Source organism: Lissotriton helveticus, chromosome 6 (genome assembly GCF_964261635.1).
Source record: "Lissotriton helveticus chromosome 6, aLisHel1.1, whole genome shotgun sequence".
Classification (NCBI taxonomy): Eukaryota; Metazoa; Chordata; class Amphibia; order Caudata; family Salamandridae; genus Lissotriton; species Lissotriton helveticus.
In genome coordinates, this window is record NC_136067.1 from 1,634,974,169 (window position 1) to 1,634,995,077 (window position 20,909).

The window sequence follows — 20,909 nt, forward strand, 5'->3', positions numbered from 1 at the left end:
CAACTGCAAACCCCACTCATCCTGCAATACAGGGGAAGAGGTTCAGGGAAGCTGCAGCCAAGTTCTGCCTATATTCTCACCTGCGCCACTGGGGAAGTCTGTGAAGGAGCACGTTATGCCAGTGGAAGGGCGGATATTTTCTGTTCTGCAGGCCTGGAATACCGTAATTTCAAATGAATGGGTCCTGCAGTTCGTGGAAAGTATTATCCCCTACAGTTCCAAGCAGCCCAGCCCCCACCCTCCCTCAGTGATGATCCTGCTGCAGAAGGGAACAGTTAAATTGATGCCAGAACACAAAATTGCACAGAGGTGCTTAACTTCATTTCTTAGCTCCCAAGAAAGTTGGCGGTCTTCGGCTGATCCTAAGCTCCAAAACTTTTACCTGTGTAAGGAAAAATGTTCAAGAGGCTGTCCCTGCCTAAGAACCTTTTTGGTACTGGATTGAAAAGACTGGATGCTGTCCCTGGACTTGCTGGATGTGTATTTTCATATACTGATCCTGTGGTCCCTCAGGCGGCACCTCCTGTTTTTGGTGTTGTTCACTTATTGCAAATTCAATGTTACCATTTTTGGATTTGTAACTTTGTCACCATAGGACTTGGTGGCAGTGGCCATAGCCCATCTCAGGAAGTGTAGGTTTGTGGTATTCCCGTAGGTGGATGACTAGCTGTGCAAAACTGATTTGCCACAGATGTGGTCATTCTACCTGGAGATGATGGTATCAATGCTGTTTGACTTGTTGTTCAGTCAATCTACCCAAGTCTCATCTGGAGCCCTCCCTGTGCCTATTGTTAGTAGGAGTGGCAGTGGCATTGGATACAACCTTGATCTGAGCATTCCCTCCTCCACATAGGGTCTGGGTCATTCTGGACATGATTCTGATGTTTCTGGTGGGTCTCTGATTCCAGTCCTGATTGCTCCCTGCCTGTCTGGTGTTTTGCATCCTCCTGAGCATGTACCCCCCCCCCCCCCCCCGAAACCAGAGGAGCTTTCAGTGGTAACTAACACAGGCAGTGGTTTCAACATCTGGGAGATCTGACAGACTGCATCAGGATCTTGGTGATGCTGTAGCACTTTTATTGTATGGAATGGAACAGAACCTGTCTAGATGGCTGTCCTTCTGTCCCCTGCCGAAAGTGAGCATGGTGGTGACTGACGTGTCTACCTTTTGGGGTGTAGTGTGTATTTGAAGGAACCAAAGAATAGATGGCTGTGGTCACCACAAGAGCAGTGACTGCACCTCCGTCTGCTTGAATTCAGGATAATTGGGATGGCTCAAAAAGCCTTCCTTTCATCACTTCGCGGTCAGTCTGTCCAGATCTTGGCGGGCAGTGTGACCGAAGTGTGCTACGTCAACCAGCAGCGAGGACTTGGTTTTCACCTTCTCTGTCTGAAAGTGGGTATTCTGTAAAATTGGGCATGCTGACGAGGGGTCTTGTCGACCACGAGTGGCATTTCAACCCAGAGGTGTTTCAAAACCTCTTCGTCCTGTGCGGCACACCTCGGGAGCATCATTTTGCCACCCGTGCCCATTGCCTGACCGTTTGTGCTCTCTAGCATTCATTCCAGGACGCCTTGGGTGACTCGTTAAAGTTTCCACTTCACTACACCTTTCCTCCCATTGAATAAGTGTTGACAAGACTAGGCGTGACCAATTCTGACCAAGAAGGGTCACTCCTAGAAGGGTCTGATACGCAGACCTTCTACAATTTTCCCTCTGTGCTCCTATTCATCTCCCGCTCAGAGCAGACATTCTATCTAATGGGGGCCAGATCTCTCAGGAGTTTACACCTTGATGCGTGAAGATTGAGCGGGACTAATCTGATTCCTTATTAGCTTTTATTGGAGGTGGTTAACATGATCTTGTCAGCTCCTCATCTCTCAACTGAGTCCGTGTGTTCAGGGAGAGAAAATACATTTGTGACACTGGGTTCAGCAGAAAAATCGATCCTTCTAAAGAATCTTTCCCAAAATACTTAGGGTCTCATGGTCCTTGACACAGCAAGGCTGTGCAATTGGTATGGTCGGAGAATATCTTGCACCTGGTCTGCTTTTTTTTTTCTCAGGTCTCCCAGACAAACCTTATTTTAATCACCCATGGTTGTCAGATTTTTTAGGGGCTTTACAAACCTCTTTCTGCCAGTTCCATTTGTTACGCCACTTTGGGACTTGAATTTAGTTTGGACTTTCTTGATGGGTCCCAATACAGTTGTCAGTAACAGCTACTCACTTATTTTTTGAATTTTTTTTTTTGAACAAGTAATCAATAATCAAAAAAAATCAACTCATCCAGCACTTCCCAGAGCAAGGATACAGTATTACATATATTAGGGAAGGGTCGGCAACCTGGCAATTGTATTGTTGTGGGACTGCTGCGCTCTTTCTCCCCCGGGTTCTTATCTTCACCCATCTAATATCTATACTTTTCCCATGGATTCCATACTTTATCCTATTTTTTTGGGGGGCATCCTCTGCTTTGGTGTACAGCTTTTTCTGCCAGGCAGCACCAGTGGTATAAAAAGATGGCAGTTTAGTTTATTACTCCTGCACATGTTAGTGTTGATGTTGTTCCCATCCCCTCATCTAGGCACTGTTCAAACAGGTGATTGATATTGGTGCTCTGGGTGTGACTTTTACTGCACCAATGACATCACAACTTAATCTCTGGGGTGAAGTTGGAGCTAATTACCCCTACTGGCAGCACAGAGCTATCAGACGTTTCTGGATCAAGTGTGGCACCTAACCAATTCAAAGGTACCCTCCAAAAGATAGTACTTCTTTATCTTGAATCGCAAACTTCCACATATTACATCAGAATTTCTTCATTGGTTCTGTGTTTTATTTAAGTGCTGCCCTGCTACCTGAGATCAGTGCCAACTTTTTTTTTTGCCTTATATTCGGATATTAGACATGGAGCTTAGGAAGCAAATCTTTGGTCTTGAAACAGAAATGTATAAATTCAGATTTTAATTTGCTGGGTTTTTCTGAGACTTTGATAAACATCCCAGGTTAATATTTGGAGCTTTTGGCATTAAATCCTAGTCATACCTGTGCCTTGATACTACTTCACTCGCCTGTGTCCTTTGATAATATGTACCATGAGATTATTCTTGGCCCGCTTAAAACGATTTGCAGAATAAGTTGAATTTCACTGCTTCACTCGACTTTCCACTTGTACCTTTCTCTCCATGTTTTCAAAAGAGATGGTGGGGTCTTGTAGCGTTCTTTGCTGTAGGTACATATAAATCCAGTACAATAACATGTTCGACTAAATACATTGAGGCATCAGCCCCGTCTTATACTTGTCAACTCTGGTTTCAACTAGTTATTTGAACTTTTATTGAACATGTTTAATATTTGCCTATCAATGAGGATACAGTGAGAAGCATTGGGTTTGCTTAATAGCAGTGAAATTGTCCAGTGTGTATGGTCATACAGGGGACATCAAACCAAATATTAAAATCCCTTAGAATTTCGTAATTAGCCATGTAATCGGCCTCTAAGGAAGCCACCTAATGAGTGGTAATATCTTGAGAAAGATTCTGCAATGAAGCGGGAGACCAGGAGGTTGATAATGATAGATGGTTTCTGTGTGTACATAATTTAGGGAGCATTGATTTGGTCAACGTTTCTCAAACAGTTGACAATTCATTATTGATAATCTGGCCAAAAGCAGCTTTTAAAAATGTGTGTAATGACTTCATTCCTCTGTTATGGGGCCACATGGGAAGGGCTTGCTGTCTGCTAGAAATTGTGTTTTTGAACTGCTGTAAACTTTTTTTTTTTTCCCCCTACCTTCCTCAAATAGATGGAAAATCAGATTGTAGTCTCAGACTATGCACAAATGGACAGAGTATTGCGTGAAGAGAGAGCGTATATCTTGAACTTGATCAAACAAATTAAGAAGGCTGGATGCAACGTACTACTCATCCAGAAATCTATCTTGAGGTAAGTCAGCTACAGCAGTAAATTTCATTCAGTTAGTATACCAGATACCTTCTGCGCTAATGGCTTTATCAGAATATATTTCTAAAACAATGTGAGCACTCCCGAAACAGTGTGGTGTTACTTTTAAAAAAAAGTTTATAATGTTTTCTGTCATTGCGACCAAAGCGTACTACAGGATGCTTGTTTTATTCATGCATCATGTAAGTACTAGTAATGAGTCTGCAAACTAATGCATGTAACTTGCTTCACCCTTTACCTGTGCATTTCATGGTCTGTATCCGCACCTTAATGAGTTGTGAAACCAGTGCCCCGTCTAGGCCAGACTCCACACTTTCTTCCACCACATACACCTTTAATGGCGTTTGAGTGTCTCTGAACAAGCATTAGTTGTATTTTCTATTGATTATAGTCAAGGGCCAGATGAACTTTCTTCGCTGATTTGAAACGCGTTTCGCAAGTCCTCAGTTGCCCACTTTGTACCTTTCGTCTAGAGGCAACACCTACACGGGTGATTCAGGAAGATGCCTCTAAAATAATGTATGACTGACTTGATATTTTGCCCTACTGGCCTTGCAGGGACCAAAGTCTGTATGCTTACAGATGTTTCTGGCATGCAAGCTCAGATGAGCCGGGAATGCAACAGACTGCGAGCCAAACCTACCAACCTTTCAAGAGACTCCACTGATCTGGCTTCATTGAATTCATCTTGGACCTTCTGGCCTCTTAACCTTCTATTTCCTATCCTAGACTGTGCCAACCACCCGTTGATGTTGTGCCAGACAGGCCCTCGCAGGGCCTGTCTAGCGAAGTCTCTCCAGTAGACAGTTGTCCCAAAGTGGTTCAAGTAAGGCATGGACTCCTTAACCAAACTAACAAGCATAACTGTAGCCTGGGAGGGGCGGGTTGAAATGTTAATCCTCGCTCAAGTTCAGGGAGTGGGGGTCATTTTTGGATGGCCTTCTGGCAGGAGAACAATCTTTCTCTGGTGTAGAGCACTGTAGAATGTGTACCATCTCCATTGTGCTCCCAGTTTGTCAAGATCACTGGAGGAAAAATAGAGCAGCCCGGAAAAAATTTACTGAGTGGCACAGCTTTTCCAGCCTAGACAGATTAGCCTAGCTTTTCCAGAAGAGGCTGCCCCAGAATGCCTCCTGGGCAGGAAACTGATCTGACAGGGAAACTCTTCGAACGGCGGGCTGCATTACCATGCAACGTATTTTCCTTAGGATTTGTGGCTACAGTGAAACCGACCAGAAGCTGCTGGTCTTTTATCAACGTCTATGAAAAGCAACAGCATGTTTTATGTTAAGTGATAGTTTGATGACTGAGACTCCAGGTGTTGTGCATAATTAATTCGAAGAAGCTGTTTGAAAAGCCTATTCTTAGCAGGATTCAGTCTCGCTTATGTGATGTTATTTCTTTGTCAATATTTAGGGATGCTGTCAGTGATCTGGCTTTACATTTTTTGAATAAAATGAAGATCATGGTGATCAAAGATATTGAGCGGGAAGATATTGAATTTATCTGCAAGGTAATGACGCCTTTTTTTAAACCCTGTATTCTTCTGGTATCTGTGATTCTCCATAATCAGTTATTTGACCATGGCTGTATACGCATCCGGCAATGATGAAATGGAATGTATTAAGAATATATACTTTATTTTCCAAATATTTCTCATGAGTCCTTAGATCTCAATTGTAAAGGTAATGTATATAAATAGCAAACAAGTTCCCTGGGCTATGTGAGAGTGATGGGTCCATTTGTTGGCACAGATGAATGATAGAGAGCCCCGTTCTTGTACTTTCATCACATTTGACCGCTGCTAAGTTACTTGTGTTTATTTCTGTGCAATCTACAGCAATAAAGTGGCATTAATGCAGACAATGATCATGTTGGGAAATCAATGATGTTTCCTCCTTCAGATTGGGGCAGATGGAAAGGCTGGGGCGTAGGTACAGGTAATGGGTAGTGTAGGGTTCAAGTATCTACAATGGAAGTTTCAACACGTCCCCTTTTAAAATTCCAACAGTCTCGTTATAATTTTCAGTTAGTTTGCTCATACTCAGTCCGTCTATAGTCTTTATGAACATTTCTTACATTATACTTTGGGTTCTAGCTCACTTCAAGTTAAAGTCCTAATTGTTCATCGTGGGGCTCTCCTTTTGATATTCAAGAAGTAGTACCTTGCATATGTGCAGTATACCATAAGCAGGTTCTCCTATGGACCTTTGATGGAAGAAAAGGGGAGCCGCCCATCTCATTACTACCACAGCAAAAGAACTAAGAAAGGTTATTCCTTCACCTGAATGCTTGGTTGGCCATTCTTGTACCATGTGGTGTCCCACAGAAACGAGCATTGGCAAAACCAATAGATCTTGCCTAAGTGAAAGCTATTGGCTTTGTTTTTTTTTATAAATCCTTTTTGTTATTTATATAAAAACAAAGAACAAAAAGGCTTATCAAGTGCAATACAGTCAATGATGGACGTTAAATCAAACAGTTGTAAAATCAGGATATTAGCGGGACAACAAGCAGGACACTAAGTAAGACCCAACACCTATAGTTTGTCAAAAAATACAAGAACAAATGACATTTACGATATACCCTCAGCGTGTAAAGTCACAGTCCAGTTGTTAACCCATTGATTTGTTGGGAGATTTCAGGGTAATGTTCAGGATTGCGCCCGTATCCAACGGGCCGAGTCCCAAATAATGTCCAAATCGCTCATACTCCGGGCAGCGTGAATTGGGGCGATCCAAATATTTTCCGCTGTGCTATTTTATCGCTCCACTTGCGCCACTAATCAATTTGGATGTTTGCCGCTGGATTTGGGCAAAACTCCACCTCCATATCAGTGGACCGGTCCCTCCCAGACATTTATGGCCGATGTTGTTCAACTAGTGGCCTGCTGCTCCCATACTCGAGGCCCCGGCTCAAATGCTGATGTAGGCCGCAAACCTCAAGGCGACGTTTCTCCGTCCTAGAAGCTGGTGGATCGCTCGGGATCACTCGATCAGGCATCGTTACGATTCATCTGTACGAGGGTGTTGCATAGGCGCAGGATAAGTAACAGGATCTTGTGGCAGGATAAGGAGGTCTACAGAGCCGGGAGCCTAAGCGGCCATCTTGGTCGCCAGCTTGGCTCCTCCCCCGCTATTGGCTTTGTTAGTGTGTTTTAGCCACCTTGTACAGCAGCGCAGCTGCTGTGCATTATGGTTAGAACGAAAAAGAAAAAGCGCTATGACCTGGTCCGTCCTGGCTGCACCAGAACACTTTTTTGCTTTACTTTTATCCATGGTGCAATGCAGCGGCACTTCAGTACCATAAGCTGAACAAAATATTGACTAAGCCAGTGAGTTCGAGGCATGTGGGCTGCTAAATTCATATCTTTGCATTAGATCGCCGCCTAGTGTTGGGTCCGGATGATCGCACATTGTTGTCCTGGAAGAGTCTTCGAAGTATCCTGAGATAGGTGGCTCCTCCCCTGGACTACAGTGCGCATGGGCATCGGCTCCATCCCCAGATTGTTTTTTTCCGCCATTGGGTTCGGATGCGGTCTCGACGTCTCTCTGTCGGAACCGAGAAAAATAGCTTCTTTAAGGCCAAAAGGCCTTCGTTTATTTACGTCGGTATTGTTTGCGTACGGTCTAGAGTGCTTCCGTCTCTTTGAGCCGGAATCTGCGGAGTCGAGTTACTCTACGGACATCGGGGCCTTCTCATCGCAACACGACCGAAAGTTTTCAACATGGAGCGGAGCCCGTTTAAATACTGTCCCGTCTGTGGGTCCAAATACCCACATATAGACGTACACCCGGTCTGCAACAAATGCCTGTCGCCTGACCATAACGAGGACAACTGCATGGCCTGCTCCAGATTCAGGTCGAAGAAGACGCTTAAGCTCCGGTGCGCCTTGAGGCCAGACAAGCGGCCCCAGCTCCAGATAACATCTTCGGCGACCAGGAAGAAGAGGGCCTAAGCCGTCATCTTGAAATCTCCCCGCCCGAGACGGAGGTCGAGGCAGATCCGGAAGACGTCGACGGAGTCGTACATCACGGAGTCGTGGATCAAGGCCTTGAATACGTCGACGAGGTAGGGGACGTCGAAGAAGTTTATGGGGCCGCGGAAGATAGCTCGGGGATGAGCTATGCCCCGAAAGTTACGAGGATCAGGCTCGGGTCACGGGATCGCCACTCGGCCTTACCCAAGACCCTGCACCGCAAGCCACGGCCCCGCCTTCAGGCCCGGCCACGGACACCCTTGCTACGCAGCCCATATCGAAACCGAAACTGATACCATCGGTATCGACGACGCCTAAAATGGCCGACCCGAAAACGAAACCGAAACTTACGGATTCGAGTGCATCCAAGATGGCGGCCGCTCCAACAAAACCGCCAAAGCCTGCTACCTCATCGACTCCGTCGACCTCCGGTCTCCAGAAGTCGAAGAAAACTGTCGATTCGACAGTGCCGAAGGCGTCAACGGAGGAGGCATCCTCTAAGACGGTCGCCCGGCATGGCTCGACCGGGGAAACGCCGTCGAAGTCCAAAAGAGTCGGTGACAAGTCTGCAGTGCCTACGGAACCTGCAAAACAACACGGATCAAAGAGCGGAGGCTCAACACATCGGTCCAAGGACTCTGTGTCGGCGGCTGCAGCATCAACGGCTAAGACTACGAAGGGCCTACAAGCCGTCGAAAGCGGAGGCAAAGTGAAGGCCTCCTCGTCGGCGCCAAGTACAGCTGTGAGTGACGCATCCCTCATCGCCACTTCACTACAAAGAATTCGGGACAAGGACTCTGCGACGTCGGCTCCAACGCCGGCGCCCCAGAAGCCGATGGACATGCCGTCAAAGCCGGCTGGAAAACTTCTCTTTATTCTGCCGCCAAAAGAGGCGCCGAAAGCCTTTGCGCCCAAAACGGCGCCAAAGACATCGGAATCGTCCACGTCTGCTGGTGTTTTAGGTCGACAACTCGACTCAGGAGATGATTCAGAGCGTTTTATCGACGCTGACACTGGCAAGTTGAGCCTTTACAAAAGAAAGATCACTTCCCAACCAGTGGACTCCTATGTCATTCCACTGAAGAAGAAAAGGCCTGTACAGGACGCTCCAGCCCTGATTGAGCCCATCCAGCCTACTCCTAGAAGGAGTCCAACACCTTCCCCTGACCACTCAGAGGGAGAGGAATATGGACAAGATGACCAGTACACTTTCCCCATCAATGACCCAGATGCACAACAGGATTCCTATGACGACGTGGGTGACCAAGGAATCCAGAATGTGGGACAAGACCCACAGCCTTACAGTGCACGTGCATCCCCCACAGAAGACTCTGCAGAATTTCATGCACTCATTGAACGGGCAGCTGCTAATCATGATGTGGACATGCATGCTGACCCAGTGGAAGAAGATTTCCTGTTTGACACTTTTTCGGTCTCTGAAAGGACAGTCAAGACACTTCCTATGCTCAAGGGTGTCCTTAAGCATGCTGCAGAAATCTTTAAAGAGCCTACTAGGGCAAGGGTGGTCAATCCGCGCATCGAAAAGAAATACAGACCAGCACCTACGGACCCTGCATACATTCGGGGGCAGCTGCCACTGGACTCTCTTGTGGTCGCAAATGCCAGAAAAAGAGCCAACTCCCAAACAACGGGTGAAGCTCCTCCCCCAGACAAGGAGTCCAAAGTGCTTGAGGCAGGGGGCAAAAGGGTAGCAGCGCAGGCTGCCAATTTCTGGCGTATTGCAAATACACAGGCGCTATTGGCGCGTTATGACAGGGCGCATTATGACACCCTAGAACAAGTTTTACAACACCTGCCTCCGCAGTTTCAGGAGGGTACAAAACTGCTTATAGAAGAGGGAAAACTCATCTCCAACGCAGCCATAAAGTGTGCACTTGATGCCGCAGACACAGCAGCTAGGGCTATTAACACTAGCGTCATGCTGAGACGACAAGCGTGGTTACGCATATCAGGGTTCAAACCAGACATTCAAACAACCATACTCAACCAGCCCGTCAATCCTGATAGACTGTTTGGTCCTGATGTTGACACCACCCTCGAAAAGATTAAAAAAGACAATGAAACGGCTAAGTCTATGGGGGCCCTTCAGTCACAACAGTTCCGGGGCAACACTTTTCGTCGCTCAGGTGCACGTGGTGTCACCAGAGGACAGATGGGTCAACAATCGCAGTTCACTAGAGGTGGAGCACAGTCCTCGTACCCCAAACAGAATAAAGGGGGTTATCGGGGAAACAGCACCAGAGGACGTGGCAGAGGAAACAACAACTCCCGTTCCTCTGCCCCAAACAAACAGTGACTCTCTGTCACTGCCCCCCGACCATTTAACACCTGTCGGGGGGAGACTCCAGCAGTTCCTGCCAGTCTGGACAAACATCACCAAAGACAGGTGGGTACGACAACTTGTCCAGTACGGTTATTGTCTAGAGTTAAAGTCCACTCCACCCAACATTCCACCAAGGCAACGGCCTATGTCCGCAGAGCACTTGCACTTATTGCAGCAAGAAGTAGTGGTGATGCTGCAAAAAGGCGCAATCGAGCTCGTGCCAGTGGAGGAGGAAGGCACAGGGGTATATTCCCTGTACTTCCTTACTCCAAAGAAGGACGGATCTCTCAGACCCATTCTGGATCTGCGTCCCCTCAACCTGTATATACTGTCAGAACATTTCCATATGCTTACACTGCAACAGATTCTTCCCTTGTTAAACCAAGGGGACTTCTTAGCAACCTTTGACCTCAAGGATGCTTATTTCCACATACCACTACACCCGTCCCACAGAAAATACCTCAGGTTCACTATCCAAGGCAAGCATTATCAGTTCAAAGTCCTGCCCTTCGGAGTCACCACAGCCCCAAGAGTGTTTACCAAGTGTCTGGCGACAGTAGCGGCGCACCTCAGGAGGCAGAACATCCATGTCTACCCCTACCTAGACGACTGGCTCGTTCAAGCCAAGTCGGAACAACAGTGCGCCGCGGACATGTCGACTACCATTCACCTCCTTCACAATCTGGGCTTCTCGTTGAACTACCCAAAGTCGCATCTTCAGCCGGCACATGTCCGGCAGTTTCTGGGTGCGACGATCAATACCCTGACGGCCATGGCTCAGCCAAACCAAGTCAGGATAGACAGCATGCAGTCTCTAATCCAAAGGTTCAGACCACAACACTCGCTTCCAGCGAGAGTGTTCATGCAGTTGATTGGCATGATGGCCTCCTGCATCTTCATAGTCCCGCACGCACGTTTACATATGCGTCCGCTCCAGGAGTGCTTAGCAAATCAGTGGACACAGGCTCAGGGACAATTGACAGACCTAGTGTTGGTTACCAGTCGGGCGTACAACTCTCTGCATTGGTGGAATCCACACAACCTTTGCAAGGGCCGACTGTTCCAGGAGCCAGTGCCACAGATTATCCTGACGACTGACGCATCTCTCCAGGGATGGGGAGCTCATCTGCTCACTTACACAGTGCAGGGACTATGGACGACGCAGCAACAGATGATGCACATCAACTATCTGGAACTGATGGCAATCTTCATGGCGCTCAAGTCCTTCAATGTACATCTGTGCAACAAGGTAGTGTTAGTCCGGACGGACAACATGACCGCGATGTACTACATTCAAAAGCAGGGGGGCACCCACTCGCCACAGCTGTCTCATCTGGCTCAGAGCATGTGGAAGTGGGCCATTCAGAGGAACATTTTCCTCATGGCAGAACACCTCCCGGGAAAGGACAATCAGATGGCGGATCTGCTCAGCAGATACAGCCATCAGATGCACGAGTGGGAGATACATCCATCAGTACTCCGCCCGTACTTCCAGCAGTGGGGTCATCCGGAGATAGACCTGTTTGCCACAAACGAAAACGCAAAATGCCAACACTTTGCCGCCAGGTTCCCTCACCCACAGTCGCAGGGGAATGCGATATGGATGAACTGGTCAGGCAAATTTGCGTACGCTTTTCCACCAGCACCTCTGATACCGCTAGTGGCAAGAAAACTAAGGCAGCACTCGATGACACTCATCCTAGTTGCTCCAACGTGGGCGCGCCAAGCATGGTACACCACGTTTCTAGAACTCTCGGTGGTTCCGCATCAAAGGTTGCGCCTAACGCCCAGGCTTTTGACGCAGAACCATGGAGACATTCAGCATCCAGATCCGCAACAGCTCAACCTGGCGATCTGGCTCCTGAAGTCCTAGAGTTTGGCTACCTTCACCTACCTCCAGAATGCATGGACATCATCAAGGAGGCAAGGAAGCCAACTACCAGAGCATGCTATGCTGCGAAATGGAAGTGTTTCGTCATTCACTGTACAGCCAATGGCATAAACCCGCTAGATGCTTCTATCCCTAACATCATTTGCTATCTGTTACATCTTTACAAGTGCAAACTAGCGTACACTTCCATTCGGATACATCTATCCGCCATAGCAGCTTATCTTCAGAACAGGCAGCATCTCTCTGTCTTCAGAGTGCCTGCCATTAAGGCCTTCCTTGAAGGTCTGAAACGAGTCATTCCCCCAAGAACACCGCCAGCTCCAGTGTGGAACCTCAATGTGGTCCTCACCAGGCTGATGGGACCGCCTTTTGAGCCACTACACTCGTGTGAACTCCAGTTCCTAACGTGGAAAGTGGCTTTCCTTATTGCTATCACTTCACTAAGACGTGTCAGTGAGCTGCAAGCGCTCACAATCCAAGAGCCATTCATACAGATTCACCCAAATAGGGTAGTACTACGCACTAACCCCAAATTCCTTCCGAAGGTGGTGTCACAGTTTCATCTCAACCAAACTATTGACTTGCCTGCATTCTTCCAAAACCCACAAACGGTGGCGGAAAGAATGCTCCATACTTTGGATGTTAAGAGGGCGTTGATGTACTATATTGACAGGACACAACACTTTAGGAAAACAAAACAACTTTTTGTTGCCTTCTCACCACAACACAAAGGCAACCCTATTTCCAAAGCAGGAATAGCCAGGTGGATTGTTAAGTGCATTCAAATCTGTTATCAAAAGGCAAAGCGTACTTTAACAATACCCCCAAGAGCGCACTCCACACGCAAATTGGGGGCATCCATGGCTTTCCTGGGGAACATTCCTTTGGAAGACATTTGCAGAGCAGCCACGTGGATTACACCACATACCTTCACAAAACACTACTGTGTTGATGTGCATTCCAAGCAGCAAGCTGCTGTAGGACAGGCTGTTCTCAAGACACTTTTTCAGGCTTCTGCAGCTGGCACGGGCAACCGCCGCTAATGGAGGGACTGCTATGTATTCTATGCAAAGATATGAATTTAGCAGCCCACATGCCTCGAACTGAATATGCTACTTACCAGTATGCATCTGTTCTTGGCATGTAGGGCTGCTAACATTCATATCGCCCGCCCTCCTCCCCGGTGCCTGTCGCAGCTGCAGACATACTCTTGCATTCAATCATTAGCATGGGCATCCTTTACACCTTACACTCCATCTCTGCCACAATGGCTAAAAACAATCTGGGGATGGAGCCGATGCCCATGCGCACTGTAGTCCAGGGGAGGAGCCACCTATCTCAGGATACTTCGAAGACTCTTCCAGGACAACAATGTGCGATCATCCGGACCCAACACTAGGCGGCGATCTAATGCAAAGATATGAATGTTAGCAGCCCTACATGCCAAGAACAGATGCATACTGGTAAGTAGCATATTCATTTTTGTGTAGGCGAGATCTATTTGCTTTGCCAATTCTTGTTTCTGTTTTCCTCCTAGTTTATGGTATTGTAGCCCTTTACGTTTATGGGCTGTGTCTGTTACTATGGTGACCTCCAGTGCCCATATAAAGTAACTGATGCTAATAAATATTTCTTGTGTAGGATTGCTTATAAACATGACCATTTTAAAATGATTACCCAGCGGCCAGTAATCTGTATTAACTTAGATGGTCCTCATCAAAGAATAACCTGACTCGAATACAGGTTAACTACTACATTACTGCCTACTATGTTCTTAAAAGGTACATGGTAGTAGTGTAAATCATGAATACCAGTGACTGTTCTATCTCCTGAACTGAAGGCGCAGGAGCCGACAGAGCTATTTATTTTTTAACGCACCTCACAGATGCCCAAATCTACTAACACATGACCAGTGTGGGAGGGTGCCAACCAATGTGGCGCATAGACGAGACTACACCCCCTCACAAAAAAAAGTTGCCTCAACAGCCTGTGATTCTGGGCAAATTACTTCATTTTCCAGGTTTAAAAAAAACTATTTGAACTTATGTAATGTAAGTGGTGCTCATGTAAAGCGCTCCTGTACCTTCGGGTCGCGGTCGTGCTATATAAAAACGGCAACAACAAAAAAAATGGATTCTCAGTCACAGTGCAAGCAGCGGGTGGACACAGAGTTTAATCAATCCGTACTTGATCGGTCCATGCTCCACACAAAACAAGGTGATGTGTTGCGCTTGCTGTTGAATTAGAAGGCAGCAAGGCAGAGTAATGATGCCAGCAAATGGTAAATAATGGTGCGGAGCTAAAAGCTCCCTTTCTGATTTTTTTTTGACACAGTAGATTGCCAAGCGACAGCACGTGTGCTGCCTGCTGGCTCAACCTAAAAATGCAACATCACCATAATTTCCATTTTCAGTCATTGTAGCGGCATTGAAAATTGAGCTTTACCAATTGTAGGTAGCTGGCTCTTTATCTAGTGGGCCAAAACGAGGTACATTGTCTAAAGAGTCTAGGCAACCCTTTACAGAGGCAAAAAAAAATAACACTAAATGCTCTTTTATGGCAGCGTGGGCAAGCAGTACAGTCTTATTAGAGGGTAGTGCTAAGTATTTGTTGTACTCCAAGGCAATAAATGCTTGGGTGTGCAGAGTGGTACGGTCGGCATAGCTCTGTGTGTCCTAGGGCCTTGTGGTTGTCGCCCTTCGCCAGTTAAGGATGCAAATTTGGAACACTCTGGAGGTGGGTCTCTGCGGGACTGACTTCCCTCGACAGCTGCTCCATCCGGTGCTGTGGGAGTCCGGATTAGACTCTCACGGGCTATGTTTACTGCAAAATGTCCGATACCGCTGGTATTGGCTCTGTGTGCCTCTGGTTGGTCCTGGTATCCTCTCACTCAGTGGGGGGGGGGGGGCAGATCTGGCCTCCAGGAGCACAGGGTCCTCTTCCTGGGAGGCTGCTGTGTTGGACTGACTGGGTAGCGGCTACTCGGTAAACCGAGCTTTGAGTTTTTGGTGCCTGCGGACCTTAGGGGAGTAGCTCCTCTACCTCGAGGGAGATCGCTGGAAATTTGCGAAGGGCTGGCAGTCTCCAAGGGTACTTGGAAACTGGTCGCTGGTCACGATTGTCGAGACTGTTGCAGGCAGGCTGGGTTTGTCACCAAAAGTCCACAGCAGTCTTCAGTTCTCGCTTTTCTTGTAACTTTGTCCCCTTCTTGATCTGTCAAATCTAAGTTCCTGGTGTCAGGGGTGCCACCTAAATACTCAATTTATGGGGATTTAATCGGAGTAACAGGTAGTAGCCACTCGGAGAACTACTTTTAGGGTGTCTACCCCCTCTATATGACCACTTCCTGTGGGAAATGGGCATAAGCCTAACTCTGCCAAAACTAAGATGGTGGAATTCTAAAATTCGTGTTCACATTAGGGAGCTGATCTTAAGGGTGGTACTTGCCTGAGAGGAGAACACGCCTCCTGACTACCTAAATTTCTCGCCTGTGCTGGTGCCAAATATACCCGCGGAAGGTGTGGCATTTTCCCTGTCTGGAAAGCCTTTGGTCGCATATCAAAGGCGGCAGATGCCTTTGAAGCCTCCTGTCTTGATATGTGATCACTAAGCCATCCTCCTTGGAGGGGTGACACCTCTGCCGAAGCAGGTGTTGTTTCTGCCCTCCAAGAACGCTGGCTCTCACCTGTTGAGTCAGAAACCTGTCTTGTGGTGGCAGTCTGGATTACACCAGTCAGCATACACACTAGTCTTTAGGATTTCAGTGGGCACCTCTAAGGTACCCTCTGGGTACAAGTATCAGTTAATCCATCACTGGAATCGGTGTGGGTTTATTAATATGAGATGTTTGATACCAAACATCTCTTGTTTTGGTGAAGCCATCGTGTAGCATAGGAGCTCGTAAATACGAGTGCCCAGCACATGTTCTCAAAATAGCTTCCCTGTTCCTTTGTCAAAGCGAAGAATCGACTTGCACATCTGCTCCTGCAGGCATGGCCACACATGTAGTATAGTGCACCCTGTCTTAGGGCTGTAAGACCTGCTGCAGGGGTGACTTACCAATGCTGCTTCAGTGTCTGTAGGCATGGCACACAGGAGGTGTGCCATGTTGTGTCTCAACTTTTCGCTGCACCCCAGCATGCAGCCTACATTGTCAGTTTGCATGTTGGGGCGGAGGGGTCCCCTAGGGTGGCATGATACATGCTGCAACCCTTAAAGATTCTCTGTAACCTCCTTGACCTAGATACCAAGGTTAAAATGTACTAGGTACTTGCCAGGGGATCCTAAAGGTATTGCCAATTGGGGGAACAATTGTACAGTTTTAGGGAAACTGGCCCTGGGGGCAGGGATAGCAGGAATGCGGTGCACTTCTGTCAAAATTGCATCCGATACCAGGCAAAAAATGGGGGTGACTGTGAAAAAAAGGCACTTTCCTACACCAATGATCTTTCTATATTGAGGCAGTTTTTTTTTTAATGTGAACATTAAAGCATTCCTCAATCTCAAACTTTCTCTGCATCCACACTAACAATGTCCGAGCATGGCAGAAAACAGAAAGCATTAATAACATCCTTCCGTCATGGAATGGGGAGAACTGCCATCAAAGACCCTTAATGCAAGACATTTATCTCCTATCTTTACAGCTAATAATTATCTTCTTTACCATCCTACATATTTTTTTTTATCCCATCTCCCCTCAATCAAGTTTTTATTTGATTTATTGGACTATTTTACAAATTCTCACTTTGTGTAAACAAACCTCTGTTTTTAACCAGTTGACCGCGGCGTAAATTCCGCCGCAGGGTGACGTCGGACGGCCCCCGGCCGTCTGACGCATGGAAGGGGTTAATCTGTTTAAGACTGGAAAGTTGATGGTGGAATTTGATGGCACTGATATTCTTCATCTTCCCCTTAAAGAATTCAAGAAAATCTTTAAAGAAGGACGAGTGGCAAAAAATATGGTTCCCACTTGGCATTCAGTAGTGCCTGTAGTGAGTGCTCTAAATTCTTAGAGATCCTGCTGGGTAGGCAAGGATGTTTAAATAGAGTGGAAGGCTTGCCAAGCTCTAAACCACACTCTATCTCTTTACACACGTTTGACATTGAGGTGCCTAAAATTCTACTTGGATGAAAAACTTCCTGAAGTCTGACCAGCTGGACTTCGCTTTTTGAAATCCCAACAAAGGCCAGTCTTTATCAAAGCAGGGTGTTGCTGCTGGAACACCACACGTATCGTCCTTTAATATCTCTCTAAAGGATAACCGTAGCTGTTTTTGCTGGTATGCAGCTTACAGACCCCCTCGGTCACAAAAAATGGAGGTGAGCCTTAACGGTGCACTCTTGTTTGGATCTCCAGGTAGTGCTGTAAAACCTTTATATTCAAGGGCAACCTCATTCATTCTTACCGCTTAGGAATTCAAACCCTTTTCCATTGACTTTCCATCTGGCTGCTTAATGAAGTAGCTAGATGCACAAAGTGGAATGTTACATGAACGTTTCTAGCATGCAGTAAACGTTTTCTACTAAGAATACCCAGCCTGCCTGTGGCAGAATAATAATTGCATGCATATTTATTTTAAAAAAAATGTACTCTGAAAACCTGGTTACAGGTAAGTAACTCTCCCTCAACCCTTCACCGCCAAAGGTATGAAAGGTACCAATCTTGGAGGTATTTTTTTTTTTTTTGTAGGTGAGCTTCTCCTATTACTCATTCAACATTTGTTTTTACTTCCTGTCATCTTCCAAATTGGTTTTTACTTGTTTAAACTGTTGAATCTTTTTTTTTCTTTCTTTTTTTTTACCCTCCAGACCATTGGAACAAAGCCAGTTGCCCATATTGACCAGTTCGCTGCCGATATGTTGGGATCTGCGGAACTTGCAGAAGAAGTCAGCTTAAACGGCTCTGGAAAACTTGTAAAGGTAAGGAATATGAAATGTTGTATTTTCGTTTGTTCATAAACCTTGATATATTCTAATCATGTGTTTCAATCCTCAATAGATCACTGGTTGTTCGAGCCCTGGGAAAACCGTCACCATTGTCGTTCGTGGTTCTAACAAGCTAGTAATTGAAGAGGCAGAGCGCTCCATTCATGACGCGTTGTGTGTTATCCGTTGCTTAGTGAAGAAAAGGTAAATTTCTGTTCTTGGCACTTATTGGTTTACTTTGGAAGATATTCTTACTGCATGCTAGTTTCACAATTTCTTTCCATTATTGCACACACATTATTAAAAATTGTCCACATTTGCAGAACAGAGCAGTTATACATACTATTTAGCTTTCCTAGCCTTAATGTGAAGAAATTGCCCCTTCTCCTTCTCAACATAAAGGTGTTTTAGGGGGCAATAGTGTATGTTTAATATATACACAAGTAGGGACTATCTTCCTTGTGTCCCTAGCGCAATTGTATATGGACCCTCCACAATTGTGGGACAATTATCATGCTGGGTGCTATTATTCTTCCTAGTTTTGGAAGAGAAACCGGTAGATTCTCAGAAGGGGCCAGCAACAACGAAAAAATATTTGGCACTACAAAGATGCTTAATATCAGAAAATCACCTGGTTGGAGGCAATGGCTACCAGCAGAGTTCTATGCAACAAACTTATGCTAACTTTGTAGTGGGATGGCTAACTGAAGGTATTGGCGGAGGTGATGGATGTGGATATATTGTCAATTTCTGAAAGAGACATGGTTATCGTGCTAAACCCAATGAAGACATGCTGAACTCAACATCTTATTGCCCTCTGTCAATGTTAAATACTGATAGTCAAATTGATTGTGAACCGTTAACAGAGTGCAATCAGTAGTACTAGAGCTTGTTTTCAGGGATCAGTGTGGCATTATACTGCAAAAAGAAGACTGCATTGAATTCGTAGCGAAGGAAACTGAGGGAGGAATATGCACCAGTGTCACTGAATGTTCAACAATTTGGCTTTGTTGGAATACCACTTTCAGGACTCGTGCAGATTGAATTTTGGTCCAAATGATATCAGCTGGGTCAAGTTGTTGTATACAAGCCCGACTAGAAAAGTTGGGATTAACTCGATTGTATATGATAGCTGGTAGGTGAAGTATCGCACTACGCAGGCTCCTTATCACAGTTTTTCTGCTTTGCCATAGGAGCCTCTCTGCAGTCTCATGCTCTGCTCTTTTTCAGGCTTTCAGATGCCAATTGCAACCCTGGAACATTTTGATTTGCTGTTGGTTGGAGATGTGCTGGTTTAGCTGTAGGACCCGGCACAATGAACAGCCTTTTTGCTAGGTACATTTGGGAAAATAGTGCTCAAATGTGACAGTGACCACACTGTGCTAGTCGTAACAAAAACCTATAGCCCAGATCGAGTGATCAAGACCGTCGAGTAAATAAATTGCTGAGGGATATGCAAACGATGGCCAGAAATGGCAGGCATGTTTCCTGCTATAAGATGGCAACTTGAATTAGGACAAGCACCTCATTGAGCAAAGCTCTTGCCCATAATGCCAAACTGGGACAGTACTGTCTGTTGTACATGGAATTTTGTAACCCTGAACATTCTTTTTACTATATGCACGCCTTTCTCCGTGGAGTCCTGAGTCGATTCGGGTTGGGTGACCAGTTTGGGAACTGGACATCGGTGTTGTACTCCTCAGCCACGGCCAGGGTGAAACTGGGTGAAGTGATCTCTGACCAATATCCAGTCATGAGAGGAACACGGCAGGGGTGCTCGTTATCGCAGCTGTTGTTCGCACTGGCGATGGAGCCTCTTGCGGTCCAGGCAAGATCAGGACGGATGTATAGGGGGCTGATGTACCGGGGGGACCAACACTACATTTCTCTATATGCGGACGATCTGCTCCTCTTTCTCCAGGAGGCTGAGGATGATCTACGGGGGGGCGACGTCCCTGCTGTCCCACTTTGGGATGGTCTCCGGACTCAAGGTGAACTGGACTAAGACGTGCCTCTTCCCGACTAGGCGGGGCTTGCCTCCTCCCACGTCCCTGGGGGAAGTAAAATGGGAGCCCGCGTGCCTTACTTATCTAGGGGTTCGGATTTATCATAATGACCGAGATTTGTTGGACGGTAACATAGGCCGATGTGTTAGAGCTTTAAAAAGTTGTATGGAGTTTTGGGCGACGCTCCCCCTGTCGGTGATGGGTAGGGTGGCATTGCTTAAGATGGTAGCACTACCCCGGCTATTAAACTATTTCCATACCATGCCGATCTGGCTTCCGCCGAGAATATTTAAAGACCTGAGATCGCTGATTGTGGGTTTCATTTGGGGCAGCGGTAGAAAGCGTGTTGCACTGACGACATTGATGAGACCCAGATTAGAGGGCGGACTGGCAGTGCCTGATTTTGAGCTTTATTATCTGGCGTCCCAATTGCAGGTTCTGACACAAAATATAGCGCAGGAGTATCGGGCCCGGAGGATAAGAGGGGCCAGGGAATACCGCGTCACGTATTGGCCTACATAGTGCTGCAACAAAAACTAGATCTGCAGGACCTGACTGGGGAGGAGCGGACCCTGCGACTTTGCTGCAATAGAACACAGCGTAGAATGGGGACCACTCACCCATATGCTCCAGAGATCCCATTGGGCATGCTGACGGCACTGCCCCATGGAGGGGACTGGACCCCACTGGCGACTTGGGAACAGCTGGGTGTTCAGATGATGGGGGACTTGTACCTGAACGAGGAGCTAATGCCCTTCACAGTACTGCAGGAGATGTATGGGCTCCCGGAAGGGGACT

The 20,909-nt window shown here is 46.7% G+C and overlaps 1 protein-coding gene across 2 annotated transcripts in view; it reads left to right on the top strand.

Moving 5' to 3' along the window:
* The window catches only part of CCT4 (chaperonin containing TCP1 subunit 4), a 157,459-nt gene that overhangs the window by 57,652 nt on the left and 78,898 nt on the right, over positions 1–20,909 (top strand). For both annotated transcript variants that reach the window (XM_078649474.1, XM_078649475.1), the window contains exons 8-11: positions 3,809–3,948; positions 5,383–5,479; positions 17,989–18,099; positions 18,179–18,309. In XM_078649474.1, coding sequence (XP_078505600.1) covers positions 3,809–3,948; positions 5,383–5,479; positions 17,989–18,099; positions 18,179–18,309 — 479 coding nt within the window. The remainder of the gene's footprint in view (positions 1–3,808; positions 3,949–5,382; positions 5,480–17,988; positions 18,100–18,178; positions 18,310–20,909) is intronic.